The 25,043-nt window shown below is 37.2% G+C and overlaps 1 protein-coding gene across 1 annotated transcript in view; it reads left to right on the forward strand.

Moving 5' to 3' along the window:
- Positions 1–25,043, forward strand: part of LOC148943088 (18S rRNA (guanine-N(7))-methyltransferase) — a 51,171-nt gene that overhangs the window by 21,644 nt on the left and 4,484 nt on the right. The window contains exons 3-5 of the mRNA XM_089102555.1: positions 3,233–3,411; positions 10,082–10,275; positions 15,690–15,925. Coding sequence (XP_088958681.1) covers positions 3,233–3,411; positions 10,082–10,275; positions 15,690–15,925 — 609 coding nt within the window. The remainder of the gene's footprint in view (positions 1–3,232; positions 3,412–10,081; positions 10,276–15,689; positions 15,926–25,043) is intronic.

The following is a 25,043-nucleotide window of genomic DNA, read 5'->3' on the forward strand; positions in this document are numbered from 1 at the left end:
TAAGTACTCGCATATTATTATGATAATTTACTGAGCTGCCAAAGGTGTTGTTACATTTTTCACATTAGGTGAGGGACTTTCTATTAAAGTTTTGTTAATAGATCTCCAGATCTCCAGATTCTGTTCTCCATAGATCTCCAGATCTCCAGATCCAGATCTCCAGATTCTGTTCTCCATAGATCTCCAGATCCAGATCTCCAGATCTCCAGATTCTGTTATTGCTCCTCATTCTTAGCCAGAAAATCTTTGTGGTTGTGTCTGCTTTCTTTTTCAAGCTAAGAGCATACCATCAAAATTATATTTTCTTTCTAGAAGCATCCAATATACACCTAGTGGTTGTTTTATGGTGGTTGTTAATCTGGTTGTTTCTGTTTTAAACTAAGGTAATGGTGTACTGCCTTCACTGTATTCGTTTTCTAGTTTTTAGTGTTTGTGGTTTTTAAGCTTTTTCTTAGCAGCAAAAGCCAGATGTTTTGATCTACTAACTTTAGCCCCTCCCTTCAACACTGATCAAATGAGCTAAAATTTATTTTAACAAATTACCTGTTATTAAAGAGGTCTATATAAAAGTGAAAGTGCAGACTTCTTGCATTCGTTTTTAATTGTAAATTTTTCGGTAGTATTTTGTGTTTTTTTTTTGTAGATTTTATTTGTATATCTGTATTTTGTAGATTTTAAACGTGTGGAGCTATTACTATGATTGGTTAAATATAACTTTTTTTTTTGCCTTATTCGATGAGTATGCGGGGAGGAAATTACCAAAACTCTTGTAATTTTCACTTCCAAATATTTTGCTAAAAGAACCCTCAAAGTGAAAATTTTGAAAACAAAAATGCATTTGAAAAATCTGCTTTTTATACTGATTCCCAACGTTGTGTTTTTCTGCCGATGTTCTTTGTAAGGGCGATTCTGTTTACCCCACCTTATCTGTGTAGCCTTCTTTCTCATCCGCTATTCCTCGAAATGGGTGCGTATCGATTTGGTGCTACATATACCGATCATATTATATTCACGCTCTCTTGACCGATCTGATCCAGTGCTCCAGCTTGCTGATTTTGAAGACCTGAGCTAGTAAGGGGTAAACTAAGAAAGTTACGATTTGGTGAAGGTTCTGGTGAATCCTGAAAGAGGCAAATCTAGGTTACCTCTTGTTCTATATTTCTTCAAGAATACAATAAAAATACAACAATTTTTGTTTTTTTGTCATTTTTTACAAAGATACAAAAGAGTATACGAGAAAATCTCGTATAAAGAAAATCTAGGCTAGGAACTAAAGGTTGCAGGAAATACAGAAAAGGCTCTTCAACCATTTTTTTTTTAATTCTTGTCTCCTTTTTCTTTTTCTCCTTTTCTTTTCTCCTTTCAATTATGTGTTTTTCATGAGAATAAGTCACAGATACATGATTAATTAATTTATTTTTTTTCTCAGGAATGCTTATATAAAACCAGTGATTACAGAATATCAGATGAGGGCTCATTTAGACAGGTTGATAAGGTTCTTTTAGCACACAAAAGTGCCATTTTCGTCCAGAAAATTATGCCACGAAACAGTAAATATGGCCTTCAATGAGGAGTGCAGAATGGCCTTCAGATGAGTGAAAATGGAGAGGGGAGGGGATAATATTTCATAGTATGCAATGGCACCCAATTCAGAAAAGAGTATACGGCAAGGCTTTTTTTAGATTTATCTAGTTTAGGTACAAAAAAAGAAGAATTTTTTGAATTTAATGGGGGTGGGGTTGGAATTTTGTTTTTTTGTCATTTTTTACAAAGATACAAAAGAGTATATAAAGAAAATCTAGGCTAGGAACTAAAGGTTGCAGGAAATACAGGACTTTTTGGGATTTTATAAGGGACGGTCTGTTGCGGGCGGGAAGGTAAGGTTCGGGGATGATGGAACGTAATCGAAGTGCAGGTCTTGGTACCGAAACGAAGGCATAGGAGGTTCCTTCTCTCGGCCAACGTGGTGAGCTTTAACTTACCTAGAAAATAATGATATGGAACCTTCCCTTTACCATTTATGATTCTAAGTACTCGTTTTGGGACATTTTAAATCTGATAAATATGCTCTGAAGAAAGACAAAATGCCACACCGGACAAGCAAACTCGAGTATTGGCCGAATAAAAGAACAATAAAGTTGGAGAAGATCCTTAGGGGGGCAAGAAAATTTTTATAAAAAGTTTTAGAAGGGAAACCGAAGGAGAAGCCTGTTTGAGGTTATTTTGAACATGGGCATCCCACTTCAAGTCAGCAGTAATTGTCACCCCAAGTAGTTTAATGCATGTGACAGAGATTTTGGAAGGAATGGGGTTTGTGAAAGAAGGGGGGATTTTAAAAAATAAACTGACGTCATAACTGACGATTTATTAGAATTAACGTTCATCTTCGACAAAGAAGCCTCCTGGGTGACATCGTCAAGTAGTGTCATAATTGGGCTTTTAATATTTCGTCGACAAACCTCAAGTGCAGACAGGTCGTCCACATACTTCCATCACCCTGTGTGGTGAGTCACGAGGCTATTAACCATTATAAGAAATAAAATGGGACCCATCAGAGTTCCCTGGGGCACCCCACAAAAGATAGGAAGGGGATCGGAATAAACATTTTTATATTTAAGCACTTGAAAACGATTGGTTAAAAAGGAGGCAACAATTTGAACTAGAAAAGGACTCACTTGAAACTCCGTCAGCAGTTTATTTAGGAGGATATTGTGGTCAATTAGGTCGTACGCTTTCTGGAGATCAATTAACAAAATCCTCCTTTTTCACAAGCAATTAAGAGAAACTTTAATTATTTATGCATTCGTTAATTGGGCGTATCTTAGGTAGTGAGTGTGAGCTACTTGGAAAAAGAAGGAACACTCCAGAAACTCTGATTAAGAACCTATAAGTAATTTTTTTAAAGGTAGTAGGTTATATTATCACCTGTGGACGAAATTAAATTGTCATTGGATTTTGTTTTGTTTGTTTTTGATAAGTTAAATCATCTTAGATACTATGTACACATAGGCGCACAATCCCCATGTATGCAAATAGGTAGGGTGGGAGGGCTTTCCCCTCAAAATTTTCTCTAGTTACTCTTCAGGAAGGAATAAAAATAGATATAGTCATGCTTCTCCTATACTACTGAAGCAAAAATCCCCTGGGACCACAAAATTTTTTGAGCTTCATATTTTTAAGGTACTTTGTTGAATATTTTTTTTATTTTATAAAATATCTGTCTTAATTTCAGCTCAAGAATTATGGAAATTCAACAAACAATGGCGGAAAGGGCAATAGAATTACTAGCTTTACCTGAAGATTGTCCTAGTTATATACTTGACATTGGTTGCGGGTCAGGACTCAGCGGTGAAGCACTTACTGAACAAGGTCATTATTGGGTCGGAGTTGATATATCCTCAGCTATGCTAGGTAATGCACTTTTGTGTCTTTGTTTTACAGCTTTGAAGGCTTTGGACTTATTTGTAGATCAACTGGAATATTTATAATATAATTTATACTGAAATTGGTTTTTAATGCATTTGGACATAAAAACCTAATAATATGAAGGATTCGGAGAATCCTTAAATTACAACCCTTGCCCTAAGGGCTTTGGGGGAGTTGTAATCCTCAAAGACCTAATTTCCAGAACTTAAAACTATGTTTAATAAAATGGCTGTCTTAAAATTTTGATTGGATGTGTTTGGGGAAAAGGTGGGCGTGAGAGGGGGGTTAGTTGCCCTCAAATCACTTTCGAGTATTACAAAGGGCACTAGCCCTCAGAATTTCCAATCCAATGAGCCTTTTTTGAAGTTTCTACGACACCGCCTTCTATAAAAACCTTATATGCCCCCAGGGCATAACTTACAACCCTTGCCCTGAGGGTTGTGAGGGATTGTCCTCCTGAAAAACATGTTTTCTATGTGGAAATCAAATAAGCTGAACAACATGGCTATCTCAAAATTTTGATTGGATGTGTTTGGCGGAATGATGGGCGTGGGGGGGCAGGTTGCCCACCAAACCCTTTCGAATATCAAAAAGGGCACTAGCCCTTTGAATTTCCAATTGAATGTGCCTGTTTTGAAGTTTCTACGACAACGCCTATAAAAACCTTATATGCCCCCAGGGCATAACTTAAAACTCTTGCCCTGAGGGTTGTGGTGGAGTGTCCTCCTCAAAAACACATTTTATATCTGGAAATCAACTACACTGAACAAAATGGCTATCTCAAAAGTTTGATTAGATGTGTTTGGGGAAATGATGGGTGTGGGGGGGGGCTAGTTGCCCTCCAGTCACTTTCGACTTATAAAAGGGCACTAGCCCTTTAATTTCCAATCGAATAAGCCTATTTTGAAGTTTCTACGACAACACCTTCTATAAAAACCTTATATACACCCAGGGCATAACTTGAAACCCTTGCCCTGAGGGTTGTGGGGGAGTGTCCTCCTCAAAAATGTATTTTCAATCTGGAAATCAACTACGCTGAACAAAAATGGCTACCTCAAAATTTTGATTGGATGTGTTTGGGGGAATGAGGGGCTTCGGGGGGGGGGGCTAGTTGCCCTCCAATCACTTTTGACTATTAAAAAGGGAACTATCCCTTTGAATTTCCCATCGAATGAGCCTTTTTTGAAGTTTCTATGACAACGCCGTCTATAAAAACCTTATATGCCCCCAGGGCATAATTTGAAACCTTTGCCCTGAGGGTTGTGGGGGATTGTCCTCCTCAAAAACATATTTTCTATCTGAAAATCAACTACGCTGAACAAAATGGCTATCTCAAAATTTTGATTGGATGTGTTTGGGGGAATGATGGGCGTGCGGGGGGCTAGTTATCCTCCGATCACTTTCAACTTTTAAAAAGGGCACTAGCCCTTTAATTTCCAATCGAATGAGCCTGTTTTGAAGTTTCTACGACAACGCCTTCTATAAAAACTTTATATGCCCCCAGGGCATAACTTAAAACCCTTGCCCTGAGGGTTATGGGGGAGTGTCCTCCTCAAAAATATATTTTCTATCTGGAAATCAACTACGCTGAACAAAATGGTTATTTGAAAATTTTGATTGGATGTGTTTGGGGAAATGATGCGCGTGGGGTGGGGGGAAGGGGGCTAGTTACACTTCAATCACTTTCGACTATTAAAAAGGGCACTATCCCTTCTCATTTTCAATGGACTGAGCATTCTTTGATGTTATTGTGACAAGGCTATCTATAAAATCTTATATGCTCCCAGGGTATAGATTATAACCTTTGTCCTCATGGTTGTGCAGTAGCATCCACTTCGAAAATAAAACAACCATCTGGACAACCACTATCCTGAACAAAATTACTATATCAAAATTTTTCTGGGATTTGTTTTGGGTACTAATGGGCGTGGGGGGGGGGGGGCTAGTTGCCCTCCAATCACTTTCGACTATTAAAAAGGGCACTAGCCCTTTCATTTCCAATCCAATGAGCCTGTTTTGAAGTTTCTAAGGAAATGACTTCTATAAAAACCTAATCTGCCCCCAGGGCATAACTCAAAACCCTTGCCCGATGGTTTTGGGGGAGTGTCCTCCTCAAAAATATATTTTCTGTCGAAAAATCAACTATGCTGAACAAAATGGCTATCTCAAGATTTTGATTGGATGTGTTTGGAGAAATGATGGGCGTGGTGGGGGGGGGGGGCGGCTAGTGACAATCCAATCACTTTCGACTATTAAAAAGAGCACTAACCTTTTAATTTCCAATCGAGTGAGCCTGTTTTGAAGTTTCTACGACATCGCCTTCTATTAAAAACTTCTATGCCCCCAGGGCATAACTTATCCCCCGTGCCCCGAGGGTTTTGGCGGAGTATCCTCCTCAAAAATATATCTTCTATGTGGAAATAAACTGTTCTGAACACATTCGATCTCTCAAACTTTTGAGTGGATTTGGGCGGTGAAATGATGGGCGTGGGGGGGGGGGGGGGCTCGGGGCCCACCAATCCTTTTCGACTATTAAAAGTGGCACTAAAACTCCCAATGTCCAATCGAATGAGCCCCCTTTGAAGCTTATACGACGACCCCTTCCATATGAAGTGCCTCTGGGAAAAATAATAATAAATAAATAATAAAATATTGGAGCCGTATGGCCTTTACTATAGGCAGCGCAGCGTTGCCTCTGATCAACTGGAATTAACATTTATAATAAAATGTATACTGGAATTGGTTTCTAATGCATTTGAACCACAGTTCATATAATTATCCAGTAAGCTTATCGCAGATCATTTCTGGTCTTCGTTCTCGGTGTGAACAAAAAGCTCCTCCCACTTCTTTCTGCATTAGCGGGTTAGTCTGTTTCCGATTGTTTCCAACAAAGTGCATTGTTTGTAATAGCGGGTTTTCCACTTGTTTCCGATTAGATCACAGTCTGACTTGTCTACCCGTGAAAAGATCTGATGCCGCCTATGTTTCTATCTGCAAAAACGTTCTCTGGAGCACTCGCACCTTGGTCCGAGTTTTTATAATGGGTGAGATAGGGAAAGATCATACTGGATAATTATATAAACTGTGATTTGAACATAGAAACCTAAAATATTTTCGGCTTTGGTAATACAATTTTGTGTCTTTGTTTTACAGCCTTTAGGGTTTTGGACTTATTAGCAGATCAACTGGACTTACATATATTATAGAATGTATACTGGAATTGGTTTTTAATGCATTCAAACATAAAAGCCTAAAATATTTTAAGCTTTGGCAATACAATTTTGTGTCTTTGTTTTACAGCTTTGAGGGTTTTGGACTTATTAGTAGATCAACTGGACTTAACATTTATAATAGAATGTATACTGGAATTGGTTTTTAATGCATTTGAACATAAAAGCCTAAAATATTTCATACATTTAGATTGTTTGCTCCGCAATCATCTTCAGCAGTGACCACCATAACAATAAAAGAATTGAAATACAGAAAATTATATATGTTTAAGATATGTGTTAAAATTAGAAATTTCAAATAAATTATCGAATGGTTATAATCATTTTGTAATGTTTAAAATATTATTTTTATTAAAATAAAGTAGAGGGTGCAGTTGGCCATAAGTATAAGGAAATTGTACCAGCTAGAGGGATAATCTGCGGAGGGCAAACTGAAGTCTTATAGGGGCATTTACCTTCAACACCATTCCTTGGAAATAAAAGTAAGACGGCCGAATTTAACTAATTTCAATGTTTTTTTTGTGATACTTCGTATTCAAATTTTGTAAATAAATGAAAATTTTTAATAAACAAGAATTTTGTTAAAATTTGGTACCCGAGGCAAAATCAAGATTTTGCCTCGGGTACGTGTTTAAAATTTTTAAAATTTTAGTTATATGAAAATAAAGTTGAGAGCGCGGTTGGCAGTAAGTATAAGCAAATTGAATCCGAAATTTTAATTTTCCCATATCTTCATCACCATTCTTTGAAAATAAAAGTAAGACGACCGAATATAACTAATTTCAATGTTTTTTTTTATTTTGTATCCAAATTTTGTAAATAAATGAATATTTTTTAATCAATGAGAATTTTGTTAAAATTTGGTCTGGAAACTTTAGGGAAACAGGGTTGGGGGGAGGGCAAAAATCAAGATTTTGCCCTGGGTGCAAGATAGGCCAGAACTGCCATTGGGGAAGAGGGCAAAATATGTTTTTAAAATGTAGAGGGGGAGGGTAATTGACCTAAACCGATTTTGATGACACTAATTAAGGATTGAAAACACCCTAGGCATCATGCAATTTGCTAAATATCAGAGTTTTGAACATTACATTCTTCAAACTACTTCATGAGTACATTCTTATGTTGTGTACCTTCCCTTCCCAAAGAGCTTGACAGTCCTCCTCCATTCTGTTTTAATTTTCAATTAAAACACCCAAAAATAGGTATGTTTCAAGTTCTGGGGAAGGGGGATTGGCAAATTCCCCTCAACCCCCTCCTCTTGAATTGATCTGAGGGGTGGGGGCTTGGACTTGTTTGCAGCAATATAAATTATTATATTTAGAAAGAGTACTGAATGGGAATTAAATTGTAAATTTGCCCTTTAGGTAGCATATTAATCACCTCTTCAAAAAAATTACTATCTGTCCTGTAGATTTGTTTCTTAAAGCTTTACTTTTACAACACAAGGCTTGTCTGAGGCTATAAATGCTTGGTGTTGTTTTGAGGGGAAGGAAGCAGGAGATATCTAAAAAGAATTCGAGTGTATAATTTTTTTTCCTGAACTCATATATCTTTACTAGCCTACTTCCCCAGATAATGAATAGTCTTGAAACTAGAATTGTACCATTAATTCGTTCTCAAAGCCTTGGACTATTTAGGCTACAAATTATGTATAAATGTTTAAGTTTTATGTATAAATTTCCCTGTAACCTAATATGAAACCAGATAAACAGAAACATTGTTTGATCTTCTATATAATGTTCTTTCCAAATATAATAATGCTAGTTTACCATTCCAATTGCATCCCAGCCTCCCCCCTCTAATGTCCAGATATAGCCTTAGGCTGCATACAAAGTTTTGCTTATTTTGTGGGTTTGTGATCATTTTCTTAGTGATTGATTAATAATGCCAAATACTAATACTACTAACTACTCACTGCAGCACCAAGTCGCCAGAGGCAAACACAGCTGTGGAAGCTCCTTCTCCACCTCCCTCTTTTTTTTTATTAAAGCTTCTCTATTGACCCCCTCCCAAGAAGTTCTAATTTCTACGAAATTCTTCCTTATGACCTATTCCCACCCCATTTGGTAACAATCTGCTTTTTGTTCGGCCCTAGATGGACGGCCTCTTTTTGTTTAGCTCCTAGATGGATAATCTTTGGCAATCTTTCAGCCTTCATATGTAAAACATGTCCCAGCCGTTGTTACCTTTCAATGATTATAGACACATCATCTCCACTTCCACATCAATATGTTCAAAGTCAAATCCTTTACTCCCTCCTATGCGTTTCCTTTTTCTTTCAAATCTTTCCTTATAAAGTGTCCCGAATCCATTTGAACACATTCTGCCGTAAACAGGTTTGCCAACTTGCACACTTTTCGTGTGAAATGCACTCTTTTCTTTTTATTGCACTCTTTCACACCACGGACCGGATTTGCACTCTTTTTGGCCATTATTTGCTCTTTGCACTCTTTTTTACACACTTTTATGAAATGATGATAGAAAAAGTATTAAGCGAAATAAAAATTAAAACTAAACTATTTAAGTGCAAAAGATAGAACAGCTAGTCGGTCTGATCTTTGTCATCTATACCTGGCCCGTCCCCCAGGCCTCTTTCTCGTGATTTCCGAAGCGCAGAGTTTTTATGAACCTATCATCCCTTATCCGTGAAATGTTACCTAACCATTTCAACTTTTCTTTCATTATAGCCCTAGAAAATGAGAGTGAACCGCTATTTTTGTACAGACTATTCTTTGATATACAGTCGTTCAAACGAGTACTCTAAACTGTCCTTAGATAATTCCATTCTAAAACGTCTGAATTATTTCCTCGCCCTTTCGAAGGGCACATGGTTTGTTGTATCTAATCTTAGTTCGAGACTTTCATTCCTATTCTTGCAAACCTTTGCTACTGCGAAAAAACGTGCCTTGGCTGTTATACTTTTTACATCTTCACTGCACCCACTATTCTTGCTAATGCTGCTACCTTGAGCGGAACTTTCCACTCCGTCAGTATTTTTGTTACTTCGTATCGCCTCTTTATCCTTTTACTTTAGCTGCTCGGATTTATTCAAACTTATATATAATTCAGTAACACCCAGGAATGTTTCTGTTCAAAGCCACTTGTCATCTTGTTTAATTTTGCACGTTTCATAGGTACTAAATTTTAATTCCTCCTTCCTGTTTATCAATGATAGAACCACACACCCTAAACGGACATGTTCCTTCATTCTATTATAATTTTACTTTGTCTTCTAACAGCAGATTTTGTTGTGAAACATTTTCCTGTGTAATTTAATGTGATTTATGCTATTCCTTGTTTCTTTAGTTAATGTTTTCTGTCAGACTACGCCTGTAAATGCGTGTAAAATAATTTATATAACGTGGGAATAAATAGATTTGATAATTAACTGGTCGTTGATTGTTACATAATTTATATTAATACAGATGTCGCCATCGAAAAAGAAGTTGAAGGTGATCTGGTTCTGAACGATATTGGCCAAGGGGTACCATTTCGACCTGGCAGCTTTGACGGAGCGATAAGCGTTTCTGCAATTCAGTGGCTATGTAATGCAGACAAAACTTCACATTCACCTGCGAAAAGGCTGCTTAAATTCTTTTCAACTCTGTATGCATCTCTGGTGAGGTCTTTGCTTCCAATTTGATTTGACTGTAATTTAGATTAAGATTTTCTTTGATACTTAATCGTATTTTATACTTGTTTCTTATTCCAACATTTCCATTACTACTTACATAGTAGTTGAGTAGTAGTAGTACGAGGCATGTTTTTAAAGTAAGTACCGTTTTGCGATTCCGCCGCCGCAGCGCTACGGTCGGCGTTCTGCGCATGCGCGCTGGTTACCTACATCTCTTTCCTACGCACTGACGTCATTACAGTCTGATTCTTCATTGTATACTTTGTTTACTGAGTGTTTAAGATGCCTCCGACAATCGTGAGTCCTTCCGATTGTGAAGTACGGGCTGTTATACGATTTCTTAGCGCTAAAGGTGTAAAAACGATCGATATTCATCGTGAGATCTGTGAAGTTTACGGACAAATCATTATGAGTGATGGAATGGTATGGAAATGAGTGAGAGCATTTAAAGATGGCCGCACAAATGTGCATGATGAAGATCGGAGTGGGCATCCTTCGGTCTTTAATGAAGATTTGGTGCAGGAAGTGGAAGAAAAGGTGAGAAAAAACAGACGCTTTCCAATTTCATCAATGTGCGACTGGTTTCTTCAATATTCTCGTAGTGTTTTGTGTTGTATTGTGACTGTTGAATTACCGGAAATTGTAGTCACGTTGGGCTCCAAAAATGTTGACAGATTTGCACAAAACCCAACGTTTAGGCAGCGCATTGACTTTCCTTGAGCGGTACTCAATGAAGGTGAAGATTTTTTAGACTCAAATTGTTACTGGTGACGAAACATCGGTGGCCTACGTCACACCAGAATCAAAACAACAATCCATGGAATGGCGAAATTTATCATCACCCAAAAAAGTGAGGTTTAAGCAAACAATTTCTGCCCGGAAAATCATGTGCACAGTTTTTGGGGCAAAAAAGGAGTATTGCTAGGGGAGTTTCTGCCTCGTAATGAGACAATCAATGCAGCGTCTTATTGTGAGACATTGAACAATATGCGTCGTGCAATCCAGAACAAAAGACATGGCAAGTTGAGTAAGGGTTTCATTTTGCTGCATGACAATGCCCGTCCACATTTGGCTAATCAGACCAAAGATCTCATCAAATCTTTTAAATGGGAAACTCTAGATCATCCTCCATACAGCCCTGATCTTGCGCCCAGCGACTACCATTTGTTACTGCACTTGAAGAGACACCTGGGTGCTCAGCGTCTTCAAGACGATAACGAAGTCAAAACAATTGTGATACAGTGGTTAACAAGTCAGGCGGGAGAATTTTATGAGGAAGGTATTCAAAAGCTGGTGCCACGTTATGATAAGTGCCTCAATATTCACGGAAATTATGTAGAAAAGTAGATTAAGGTACAGGCTTTCACTTAAAACTAAAATTATTGCGATATCTTTGCACGTCTTTTTTTAATTCCAATATATATATATATATATATATATATATATATATATATATATATATATATATATATATATATATATATATATATATATATATATATATATATATATATATATATATATATATATATATATATATATATATATATATATATATATATATATATATATATATATATATATATATATATATATATATATATATATATATATATATATATATATATATATTTTATATATATATATATATATATATATATATATCTAGGTATAAAAATAATTATCCTTGTATTCGGGACAAAGGGGCAAGGGTCGCTTCACAATTTTATCCAGAGAACACAAATCAAATTGAGCCAGTCAGTGTAAAATATCTATCCCGCACCGATTTTCACTGTTTCTAGCTTGACTAGTTTAGCTTATTTTTTAGTGCTATGGAAAAACTACACGGACTAACACATAAAATATCTACCACAAAAAAAAAATGTAAAATGTTGACTGTTTCAAAAATGAAGATAAGCTTAATGATTATAAAACCAAATAAGGCTAAAAACTCCTCATATAAAAGCTATTGGCCTTTCTTACCTTTTCCGCCTTTCTAGCTATTACCTTTCTTAGAAACGATGATTCACCGTTTTTTTTTGTATTTAAAATCAGTGGTGAGCGTGTAACTTAAACCTCGTGTAACTGAACCCATGCAACTCAACCCCACTTAATTGAACCCTCGTGCAACTGAACCCCCGTTCAACTATACCCTTGTTTAACTGAACTCTATTTAACCGAATTCTCGTTCAACTGAACCCTCATATAACCTAACCCCCCTTTAAATCAAGTCCTGTTTGATTCAGCTCAACCCAAAGCTCTGGTCGGGCATAAATTTAAACGTGATGTACAAGAAAATTTGCAGAAAAATTGGAAGGTAATGGGAAGAACCAGAGTTTTACAGTCAAAAATTTCTGCAAAAAAAGGTTCTAAAAAAAGATTGCGACGGTAGCGATTATTATACTTAGAAACAGGTTTAGTGAATCAATTGTCATACTTATTTGGAACTTTGGGTGAAGTATGTTTTGCAACATCAAAACCAGTGGCCTGTTAATGCACGCCTTTATGGCGTGGAGGAAATAAAACACTAATTATGAGAACCTTGGTTGGTTATCCACTTCAGAGCCCCTACGATGTTCCAGCGACTGCTAGTGCTAGCGGGTAAAAAAAAGAAAAGAAGACACGTCCGGGTACCAAGCGCTTTTTCGGAATTCCCAAGAATCAGTTTCCTAATTAATTTTAGGGCTGATATAAAGATAAATAGTATCTATCATAAGCGAATCAGTTTTCTATTTGTATATTTGAATATATATTTGTTTTTTCTACTTGAATAATTTTTTTCCTTGGTAGTTTTTTCGAAAGTTTTTTTATTTTCCACTTGCAAATGTGACTAGGAAGTGGAGTATTCAAGAAGGGGATTTTAAACAGCATTTTTTGGTAAGGAAGATTTCAGTTATAGACCTTTTATGGTTTCATGCCCTTGTACTCCAGAAATGAGAGTTAAATCGCGTTTTGGTGCCACAAAGCATTTCGTGATGGTGTTGTCATGATGGTGTTGTTCTTAAAAAATTCGTAAATGTGTGTATTAGCTTTGAAATGACAGCTCTCTACGATGTTCTAGTGCCCTATTAATACTGGAGAAATAAAACAGAAAAAGGGAGACTTATCAGCGTTTCCAGCTGTTTTTAAAAGTTCTTTTAAGTCTGTTTCCACAATAAACTTTAACTATTAATTTGAATCTAAGTAATAGCTATCATTCTTGAATCAGCATAAGCGTCAAATTTTTATGACGAACCAATGTTTTTCACGTGTTTTTAAGGTTTTGGCTGCAATGGGCCGTGGTTTTCTCTGTCCTAGGGTGCATCTACCATGAGGTGCAACTGGCGCAGCTGCACCCATGAGATTCAGATGAGTTTGGGCCCTGGGCATGAAAAGCTCTACTAATTTTTAAATATATAGGTCAGAAGGATAAATTTTTGTTTTTTAGAAAGAGGTGGGAGGAGGAAGTTTTGCATTTACAGAATTGTATTTTAGCTATATAGCTATATTATTTAATATAGCTATATAGCTATATTAGCTATTTTATTTTAGTATTTTAGCTATATAGCTATATTATCTAATAATTGGGGTTGAGTTGCATAAGGGTTCAATTGCACGGGGTTCATTTGTATGAGCATTCAGTTATATGGATGCAGTTGCACGGAGTTGCTTTACACGAAGGTCAGTTGCAATGAAACCCATGTCAGTATATACGTATAGCGTGGCGTGGATAAGTCTATTATACGCGCATTGAGGAATATGTATAGTAATTTAAAAGCGCGTGTAAATGTACCGTGTGTTAATGCTTTAACCCTATCTTCTAGCCTTATACCCGTAGAGAAGGGAATACGCCAAGGAGCACTTACTTCACCACCGCTATTCAATAATAGTATTATTTCATCGCAAGAAGCGGTTCAGTCTACATGTATTTTTAGAGGTCTCAATATTTCGCTGATCGATTATGCCGACGACATTTTGAACGCGAGTAGAACACTTATAGGCATCGAAGAGAATTTCCGTGTTTTGAGTGAGGAGTATGGTAACATAGGTCTTTCTTTCAATCCCCAGAAGAGTGAAGTTCTCGTATTTAATAGCCGTCTTCGTCTAAGATTATGTACCTCGGCCTTCCAATTTGTAGCGATCTTAAAGAAACCCGCGATTGCCTTGTTTCGTTGTTCGCTGTAAAGACACGCAGAGCTTATGGAATTCTCGTTTCAATGAAGTGCTACTTTAACCGTTTTCTGCTTGCAAGGGTGTATAACGCTTTTGTTTTGCCACATGTACTAGCCCTATCTCCGTTTTGGAAAATATTTACCTCGTCTGATCGCCGCAGTATTCGGTCTATTTTCTACAGATATGGCAAGTATCTGCTTCGTCTTCCAGTTTGGATGAGGAATTCGAATATATCTCTGAAGTAGCTGTACTGAATCGCCGTGCTCGATTTGCAAAGGCGTTTGAACCAAGCCTCTCTTCATTATATGTCGCAATAACTTAAATTTGTCTTTTTTGTTTGTTGTAGGAATGTTCTTAATCTTGTTTTTCTGTAGTTGAGTTTTCTTCGGATATTTTGTTGTTACGTATTTGATGTTACTTTTTTTTCTTTTACTCCATTTACATCATTTTGTATGTTTAATAATGGGTAATGAAATAATAATAATAATAGCTATTTTAGTTTCGAAACAGAGGAGCAAGAGTCGCTTTATGGGCTGGTGGCGATGGTCAGGTTGATCTGGTGGTTGTTTTTGCATTAAATATCAAATAATACTAGTATATCTACCTGTAAAAATTATCCTTATTTTCAGAATAGAGAAGCAAGAGCCACTTTATGGCCTTGTGGCCGTGGCAATGATGGCCTAGTGGCTTATTTCTAGCAAATGTCAAATCATATCAGTAGTTCTAAATAAATATAATTATTCTTATTTTCAAAACAGAGGAGCAAGAGGCGCTTTGTGACTCGGTGGCCGCGACACCGATGACTCGATTATTTTTTCATATTCAGTATCAAATCGTATAAGTATTTCTGGCTATGAAAATAATTATTCATTTCGGGCCAAGGGAGCATGAGCCGCTTTATGGCTTGGTGGCCATGACTACGAAGACCTGTTTTTTTTCACATTAAATATTAAATCATGTCGTTTTATATAGCTACAAAAATAATCATTCCTATTTTCAGAATAGAGGCAAGAGCCGCTTTATCGCTTGGTGGCCATGACCACGAAGACCTGTTTTTTTTTTCACATTAAATATCAAATCATGTCGTTTTATATAGCTACAAAAATAATCATTCCTATTTTCAGAATAGAGGCAAGAGCTGCTTTATGGCCCGATGGTCGTGACCACAATGGCCCAGTGATTTTTTTGGAGCAAGTGTCAAACTATATCAGTAGTTCTAGCTATAAAAATAATTATATTATTTTCAGAACAGAGGAGCTAGAGCCGCCTTACAATTTTACCCAGAAAACCCAAAACAAATTGAGCTGATCACTACTCAGGCAATGAAAAGTGGTTTTACTGGTGGTTTAGTTGTTGATTTTCCCAATAGTACAAAAGCGAAGAAATATTTTTTAGTTTTGATGACAGGTGGTCCTCAGCCATTGCCTCAAGGCCAAACTGGAGTAGAAGAAGGAAGCTCTAATCATGCCATCTTCAGTAAAAGGTAAGCATTTAATTTAATTGCTAATGCATCTTGGTACAGCTTACCATTTACCCAGTAAAAGTTAGACCCCAGTTGTTAGACCCCACAGCCCTTAGACCCCACATTATAAGCTGTGTTCAAATGTACTCCTCCGAATGAAGTGTGGTTAGGGGTTTAAATTTGGCGTTTGACAAAAACGAGAAAATACAAAAAGTAAAAAACGTAACAGAAAATAGAATATAATAGAAAATATAAGAGAAAACATAATAGAAAATATAATAGAACATAATTGAAACATAATAGAAAACAAAAAAAAACGAAGCGAAATGACAAAAGCAACTATTTCAGCAAAGACCTCCGCCAAGCTGCCCTCGGCACTATAAAAACTAACCTTTTGAAATGGAAATAAAAAAAGCATATGTAACACTGAAAAAAATTAAAAAGAAGCCAGAATAAATGAAAGACTATTCACAAATTAGATCGGGCAAGAACCCTAGCGATTAACTCCTGATTTTTATTAATATTAAAACGAGAAAGAACATTAGTTGTAATTCGGTTTATTGGATATCTCCAGTATTTCTATTTAAATAGCCTGTATCTTAGTTACATATTTTTTCCTTTTTTTTATATTCTCTCGTTTTTTTAGCAAAAGCCATATATATAGCCAGTGTGATCTTAGAACGTATTAAATAAAATAAACAAGTTTTTTCAACTGAAAGTAAGGAGCAGCATTACAACTGAAAACGAACAGAAATTATAACTTAAATGAGAGGTTTGCTTCCTCCTCAATACATTGCTCTTTACGCTAAAGTTTGACTCTTCTCTCCAATTATTTAAGAATGACTCCTGAAACACAAGGGCTGATTAAGTAGAATAATAAGCTTTTTTAAAAGTTAAAAAAAAAACTTCCAAGTGCATCAGGGAATACGCCGGTTTGGAGGGAAGGATTGATTATGTGGACGAGGCATGGTACTAAATAACACACACTGATTGAAAAGATTAATTTTTAAGATTAATGCCATCTGTCTCTGTTGAATCAGATTTTATTGTTTTCAACTGTTTGCGACAACTGGGAAATGGTCCGAACAAGGCTATAGAGCCACATAAGCATAACTACGGTCCATATACTTCGAACCAACAAAAATATTGTCTGTGAGAGTGGCTAATGACTCGTAACACGTGTTGGAATATTCACAAGGGGGAAAATGAGCAGCCATCGTGAGCAGCAAGGATCGTGAGCAGCCATCAAATTAGAATAATCAAGATTCACTCCATTCAATAAAAGCAGATCAAAGTTGAAATCACCCACACAAATAAAATCTAATTCTGTCCGAGACGCCGCACGTGCAAGTTGATCAAACTCACGCTCAAATTTTTCCCAGCTAGCACTCGTTGGCCTATACACAACACTAATGAAAAGTTTTCTACTTCCTAAATCTTATTCCAGACTAAGACTTTCAAACTTACCCTCTATCCAAAAATCAATATCATTTCTTACATGGTATAGCAAAGACTTTGAAATCAAACACGCAATTCCCCTGTTCAGTCCTTCAGTCCTTTTGTCTGTGTCCTTTTGTCTCTGTCCTTTGTCTGTTTGTCCTTTGTTCAGTTTTGTCCTTTGTTCAGTTTTTTCCCTTTTCAGTTTGTCCTTTGTTTTGAATGTTCGGTCCTTTGTCTCTAAACTATAATCTGGACAAGAATACAACGAGAGAGAATGTTCCCAACTCAAAAAACGTAAACATATACCAATAAAACTAATTTTTCAGGAAAAAAAAATTGGTTGAAAAAACAGCAAGAAAAAGCTCAAACTATAGGGTACCAACAGCTTAAGTAGGGTATAGCTTCCCTTTGAAGGTGTCGTTGCCTTTGGTAACCAAGTGATTGTTAGTGTTTTTATTTCTGCTGTGGAAACACTAACGTAAAAGTCGTACTGCTCTAAAAATCTTTCATGATTTTTCCGAATAAACCTGAGTCTGGTCCAGGGGAACAGTTTTTTTTTTTTACTTTTTTTTTCAGATTCAGAGAGAAATTGCAGCACATCCTCATAATAAGTAGTAAGGTGGGAATTCCAGGCAGCTTCCCTGGGGTTTAACTGCGAATTTTGAACATAAGCACTATTTCTTAACTGTTGAAGTCTAACTTGGTTCATACACGGTTCAAGACCTGTATGCCGACAAAACCTCTTCTAGACGAAAAGGTCGGCTCATTAAATAATCAAGTATAGACGCAGTAAGAGTAGATAGATACACTAACTAAACAAATCTCTAAATGAAAAGAAAAAAAAAAGGAAGAAAAACAAATGCAAGACTGAGAATACACAATTTTTGAGAATAATAATGAAAATAACAAAAATAGCGAAAAATACACGGACCAAACAAATATCTCTAAATGAAAAGAAACAAAAGTAAGAAAAAAAAATGCAAGACTGACAATCAACAATTTTTGAGAATAATAATGAAAATTACAAAAATAGCGAAAAATACACGGACCAAACAAATATCTCTAAATGAAAAGAAACAAAAGTAAGGAAAAAAAAATGCAAGACTGACAATCAACAAATTTTTGAGAATAATTATGAAAATAACAAAAATAGCGAAAAAGTAGTAAGAAAAAAAAGAAGCAATACAAGATAAAGAAAAAAAAAACGACGAAAAACGACACGAATACTATTTCAAATGCATTCACCAACGGATCTTATTTTCCGCGCAGACGGTTCACTAGTATGTTGCCGCGGTCAGTCCATACATGTTTGACACTGAACTGATCCCTTGTGGCATTTAGCAAATCACGACGTCGCTTTGTAAGGGATTCCGACACAAAGATGCCCGAACCAGCTAGTTTAGACTTCTGTGAAAAAACTTTTAAAGCGACTTCTTTGCTAGCAAATCGCACTAGTACTGGGAAAACTTTGTCACTAGTAGTATGAGGCCCAATCATTCTAAACCAGAAAATATTCGATAATTTGCCAGAAGACATACCAGTAACACCCATCTGTGTGGATAGGACATTGAGCAAAGTCGTTTTAAGGTCAACTCCTAGCTTTTATTTCAGACCATTGAAAAACCTGTTTCCTAAACCGGAAAATAACCGTTGAAAACAAGACTGTCCAAGATATTTTCTTGATCCATATCGTCAATCTTAGGCTTCGATTTTTTCAATTCGATTCTCCAGATTAAGGGTTAGCATTCCACATGCTTTCAGCTCTCGTTCATTACTGCCTAGGATGGGCTTGAACTCCTGTGACACAGAATTGTACAACTCATCAATTATAGTCTCAGCAGAGTCTTTAAGACCAGATTGCACTCTCGCGCCAAGCTACAGAAAATTGACGAGATATCTCTGAAACTATAGATTCTCTGGTTTTCTCTAACTTGTGTTCTGTAGTGTTCTGTGTGCCAAGAAAGGGCAGTGTCTAAAAATATTCTAGTATACCTGCTCGGAAAACATCAAAAATCAGCTCCAAAGAGGTATCATTGAATAACTTGACAGCTTTAAAACTTTCCTGTTGCACTCTACCTCGATTAAAATCTTTGTTGGCACATGATGCATATTATGTATGCTGTATGTACAGGGTTTGTCCGGAAAGTAATAGGACTAATTTTCTTTCACCACGACTGTACTTCGGAGTGTGCGCGTTCCGACTGGATTCGGTAGAGGGCTTTCCTTGCTAACAACCGAGCTGCTGGACAGTTGTCTCCGAGCACCTGGAGAGTCATGACAGGCATTATTGTGTGACGTGTTTTCTGTGAGTGATGCAAGCCGAAAATGCAGCGTTCGTTAGACCAGAGGTACGGGATTAAATTATGTGTGAAACTCGGTAAATCTGCAACAGAGACGTTTGATATGATCAAGCAGGCTTACCCAGATGTTGCCTTGCAAGAAGTGGAACGTTTCGGTGGCACCAGGCCTTTTTGGAGGGCCGGGAAGAGGTCGCCGATGCAGAACGTTCTGGAAGACCTTCGACTTCGACAAAAACTGACAATATGATTCATGTGCTCAAAGTTTTGAACCCACACCGTCGCCTAAGTATTCTTTTAATTGCCCAAATGTTAAATTTACTAAAATCTGTCTTTCATGACATAGTAACGGTACATTTGAACATGCGCAAGGTGTGTGCGAAGATGGTCCCAAAAGTGCTCACTGAAGACCAGAAATCGCGGCGAGTGGAAGTGTGCCAAGAAAATTTGAACATGCGTGAAAGAGACCGCCAATTCCTGAATAACGTAATCACAGGTCACGAGTGCTGGATCTTTGAGCATAATCCCAAGACAAAGAGGCAATCTTCCGAGTGGCACACATCGGTGTCTCCACGCCCAAAAAAAGGCAAGAATGAGCAAATCCAAAGTGAAAACGATGCTCGTTGTCTTTTTTGATCAAAGGCATCGTCCACCATGCGTTTTTTCCTCCTGTACAAACCGCCAACGCTAAGTTTTATGTGGAAGTGCTCAAGAGACTCAAACAAAGGGTTAATCGGGTCCGACAAGACATCGCACCCGACTGGAAGTTGCACCGTGACAACATCCCGGCTCACCCCGCCTTTCCCTTGAACAGCTACCTGACCAAGGCTGGCATCCCAATTCTTCCGCAGCCGCCCTACAGCCCATCTATCGCCCCCCCCCGGACTGGTTTTGTTTCCTCGCCTGAAAAGGCCGTTGAAAGGCAAGTATTTTAAGGCGACAGAGGGGATCCATGCAGCATGCACCGCGGCTCTCAAGGCTATTCCGGAGAATGTATACCTCGACGTCTTCGATGCTTGGAAATCGCACTGGCAGCGCTGCATTGACGTAAAAGGAGCCTATTTTGAAAGTTTTCAAAGAATTGTAACGATTGACTCAATAAATGTCTTTAAATCGACTCAGTCCATTTACTTTCTGGACAAACCCTGTATATTGAATAGGCAGCGTTTTGCTTATAAATTAGTAAGTGATTATAGGGATTTTTTGGTTTAAACTGGACTCTCGTTAGCTTTCGAACCGTTGACACAAGTAAGATCCCCTAACAAGTTTTACCAAAATTGCCTCCAAAGCTACCTTTAGGGCTTGGAAAAACGCTAATGGGCTCTTTGTCTTTGAGACTGTCAGCTGGTGCTGAGACTCGCAAAATGACATTTATGGTATCGAGCATCCTTAACAGCCATGGTTTTTAGCACCCTTTTTTAGGAGAGTGGGGATAGGAGGGACTTATAAGACCGGTTTGATAACTTAAACAGCATTTTCTGGTATCAGCAATAGCTTAATGAGCCTTTAGGCAGATGTGCTCATTACAATAACTTATAGATCCCCTTTCCTCTTATCTTAGATAGGTCTATTCGACCTTGGAATCTAAAAAATAGGGATTAAATATTAGTTCTGAAAAAGTTTGGTTGAAATATGACCGCCGCTTTTGATAAATTCCTTAATGACTTGAATCTAGCCCTTTTAGCCCACGTAGGTCAGATCTAGCCTGGACCCACGAAAAGTATTACTAGAACATTAGTTGTTATCTCTCATCAAGTTTAGTTGAGATGCAACAATCTCTTCTGGTCGATGCCTTAGGACAAGAATTCAAGGACCCTTTCCCCCTACAGAAGTTGGATGAGGTCATGCACAAGACAAAGTACAAACAGGACATTAACTCTTAATTCCCACCAAGTCCGATTTATGTTGAACCTTCCGTTCTGGTAGATATGATGGTTAGAATGGAGGGCCCCTTCCCCCTCCCCCAAGGGGCAGGTTGGGTGATAACCCTCAAAAAGCAGATAAGACACGTTACTCTTGCTTTCTACCAAATTTGGGTCTAAATCCTACAACCCTCTCTTGTGGATATTATGATAACTAGAATTTATGCACATCCTTCCCTTGCCCCTTTCCCCCACAGAGATAGGATTGGGTTACGTACTCCAAACAGGGACAATTAGAATGATAGCTCTTAATTTCCGCTAAACTTGACTAAGATCTGACGACGCCTTCTGGAACATGTCAGGAGGATCAAAATTTTGGGTCACCTTTATTCTTTTCCCCAGAGGTCAGACTAGGTATGGCCCCTCATAAAATGGACATAGAACACTTATTACTTTCTATTTGAGATCCAACAGCCATTTCTGGTAGATTTTCTGATGACAAGAGCTAAGGGATCCACCCAACTCCCCGCAGAGATTGGAAGGGATCTGGACTCCAAAAACGTTCCATGGGGAAAATAGGCACTCGCTTTCCACCAATTTCTCTTGATATCCAGTAACCTGCTCTTTTAGATGTTGGATTAGAAAAATTAGCCCTTTCTCTAGCCTCCACAGAGGTAGAATCCGGACTGGAGTCCAGAAGGCGCAAGTAGGTTACTAGCCTTTATTTTCGGCTGTGTTTGTTTGAGATCTTTTAAACCGTTACAGTGAATATTGGGATAGCAGGAATTTATGGATTAAGCATAGGTCGTATCAAGCTAAACTCACTAAAGGTCTAACTAGGGCATTTACTCCCCGTTGATTTCTGGAGCTAAGACAGTTTAGTTTTGTTTCTCTTCTATACTATTTAGTTGGCTAGAAAAAAAGGATTTTTTTTTACGATTATTACGAATTTTGTAAACTTCAGATAAGTTTTTATCCTCCATTAAACAGTCTCGGTTACTACTTACTATTTCTTATTTTACTAAGCTATGCGAGAAACAAAATCTTTGAAAGCCGTAATTTTGCTCAACAGCATAATGATAAAATCATTTTAATACTAGCAGCAGAATCTGCCGAACAAAAGGCAAAAAAAAAGTGTATAGTCTTTTATGAAGATGGGAAGCCTTGCGACTGTATAGTGAGATATACTTGCTTGGTTGGATAACTTCAGGCACTCGTTGTATAACGTGTTTTCAAATCTAAGAGTTACTACGGGACAATAACAAAACATATAGGTAGATGTAATTGGATATAATGTAAAACCAAAGAAAATTCTCCTGTGAACAAATAACAAATCCTGTGAAAATTCTTATATATAGAACATTTGCAGACAGAGTAGTGTTACGAAGTATAAATAATGTTCTAACGTTACTTCCTTCTTTTTGAAAATGCCCTCTAAAATGAGAACTTAAGGAACAGATGTCTCCTGATGGTATTTTTATTTTATTTATTTATTAAGATGACTCTGCCTGTTTTCTATAAGAAATGCAGAGGCTACTTTTTAATTTATGGTCCATGGGAAACCAAAGAAAACCAATTGAATTTTATTAATTTACCCACATAAATAGCTTAATTTCCAAAACCATTATTTTCTTAAAAACTTCTGTCTTATAAAATTTTTCTGTAATAAATTTAAGTGTCTGCTTAACAAAAAAATGCAGTGCTGAAGGTTAAAAAACATTGATATCATGTTCTATAGAGGATGCTGTTCTAAATACCTGTTTATTCCGTTTTACTGGCATCTTATTCTCTATAGCTACCTCTAAACATGTATTTTAGTGGCTACCAGTGTCCCTCCTCATGTGTGAATCCATTCCCCATCCCCAATCCGTGAAGCAGGGTAAAGAGTAGCAGTGGCAGATCCAGGGGAGGGGCGAGGGGGCGCCCTCTAACATAGTCTGAAGTAGTGTAAGTTTTACTTATCTTATTCTCTATAGCTACCTCTAAACATGTATTGTCGTGGCTACCAGTGTCCCTCCTCATGTGTGAATCCATACCCCATCCCCAATCCGTGAAGGAGGGTAAAGAGTAACTGTGGCAGATCCAGGGGAGGGGCGAGTGGGCGCCCCCCTAACATAGTCTGAAGTAGTGTAATTTACGCAAGTTTGCGTTAATTAAACTTGCTCCTAACGCCAGTTTATTGGATCAACCTATTTTGCACCCCCCCTCCCCCTAATTTGCGTCTTTGCGCAAATCAACCTATTTTGCGTCTCCTTCTAAAAAAGTCCTGGATCCGCCACTGAAGGGTAGAGAAGACACGCGCACTGTAAAAAAGTTTATGATTTTTTGTGAATAAAGTATTCCGAGGACTTGTTTAATAGAGAAGCAGCTCATCAGGGTTAATAGATTAAAAAAAATAGTGCGTGCGTGCGTTCAAAAAATCAATTATTATTGATGATAATTACGACTATTTAATTTATGTAATCTGTTTATTAGTTCTTTTAGACAATTTTTTCCTTTTCTCTGATGAATTATTCAATAAATGACTCGTTTGCCCCCCTTCTTTACAGTTCAAGGAGTGTTCGTGGGGATTAGTATAGTGTGTTCATTTTCATTGTATGTTTGTTTCATTATGAATAAATCTTGTGTTAGTTGTTTATTTATCATCATCATTCGAATTATAACCCGTCACAAAAAAATGGGCAGAGCCCAGAAATAAGACCGAGTAAAAATCAAGAAAAAGAAAAAAACTGAAATAAAAACAAACTTTGACAACTACGAACAAGGGACAAACAGAAATTACCAAAGAAGGGAAGACTTCTGGCATTCAGAAGAGAAAGCACGAATACGCTTCTCAATAAACCCAGCTGGATTTACCATTTGACCATTACCCAGCTGGGATTACTTTTTCTGCAGAAAAGAATTACTTTTGCATGTTGGCAGCTCTGTCAAATACTTACTGAATTCAAATTTAAAATCTTAATTATTACGTTTATCCTACACAGTGGCGGTTCTGGCCTCTCTTACGCCCGGGACAAAATCTTGATTAGTGCCCCCCTTGTCTCCCAAAAATTTTAGAGGCTAATTTTAACAAAATTTTCATTTATTAATAAAATTCTCCATTTATTTAAATCTGACTTTTCTTACTTTAGACTCTGCAAAATTATTAGTTATCTACACATCCAGTAAAATACGAACAAGTTTGAATACAAAATGTCACAAAAAAATTAAAATTAATTAAATCTGGTCTGCTTACTTTTAATTTTAAGGAATGGTGATGCAAATATGGAAAAATAAAAGTTTCGGGCTCAGTTTGCATATACTTGTTGCCAACTGCGCCTCTACTTTATTAAAAAAAAAAAAAAATCTAAAGTGACAAAATAATTATAACTGTTAGATTATTTTTTTTTAATTTTGCGGCCCTAGTATTTCTGCACCCGGGGCAACTGCCCCCTCTGTCCCCCCCTAAAACCCCCCTGTCCGCCCCAAAATCCTACAACGTCTAATAAAAAAAAATATTAGTCGGGACAATTCAATAGGCGCTATGTGCACTGCGTACAT

This window comes from Artemia sp. Qi Xiang Cuo, chromosome 16, assembly GCF_049724085.1.
Source record: "Artemia sp. Qi Xiang Cuo chromosome 16, ASM4972408v1, whole genome shotgun sequence".
Lineage (NCBI taxonomy): Eukaryota > Metazoa > Arthropoda > Branchiopoda > Anostraca > Artemiidae > Artemia > Artemia sp. Qi Xiang Cuo.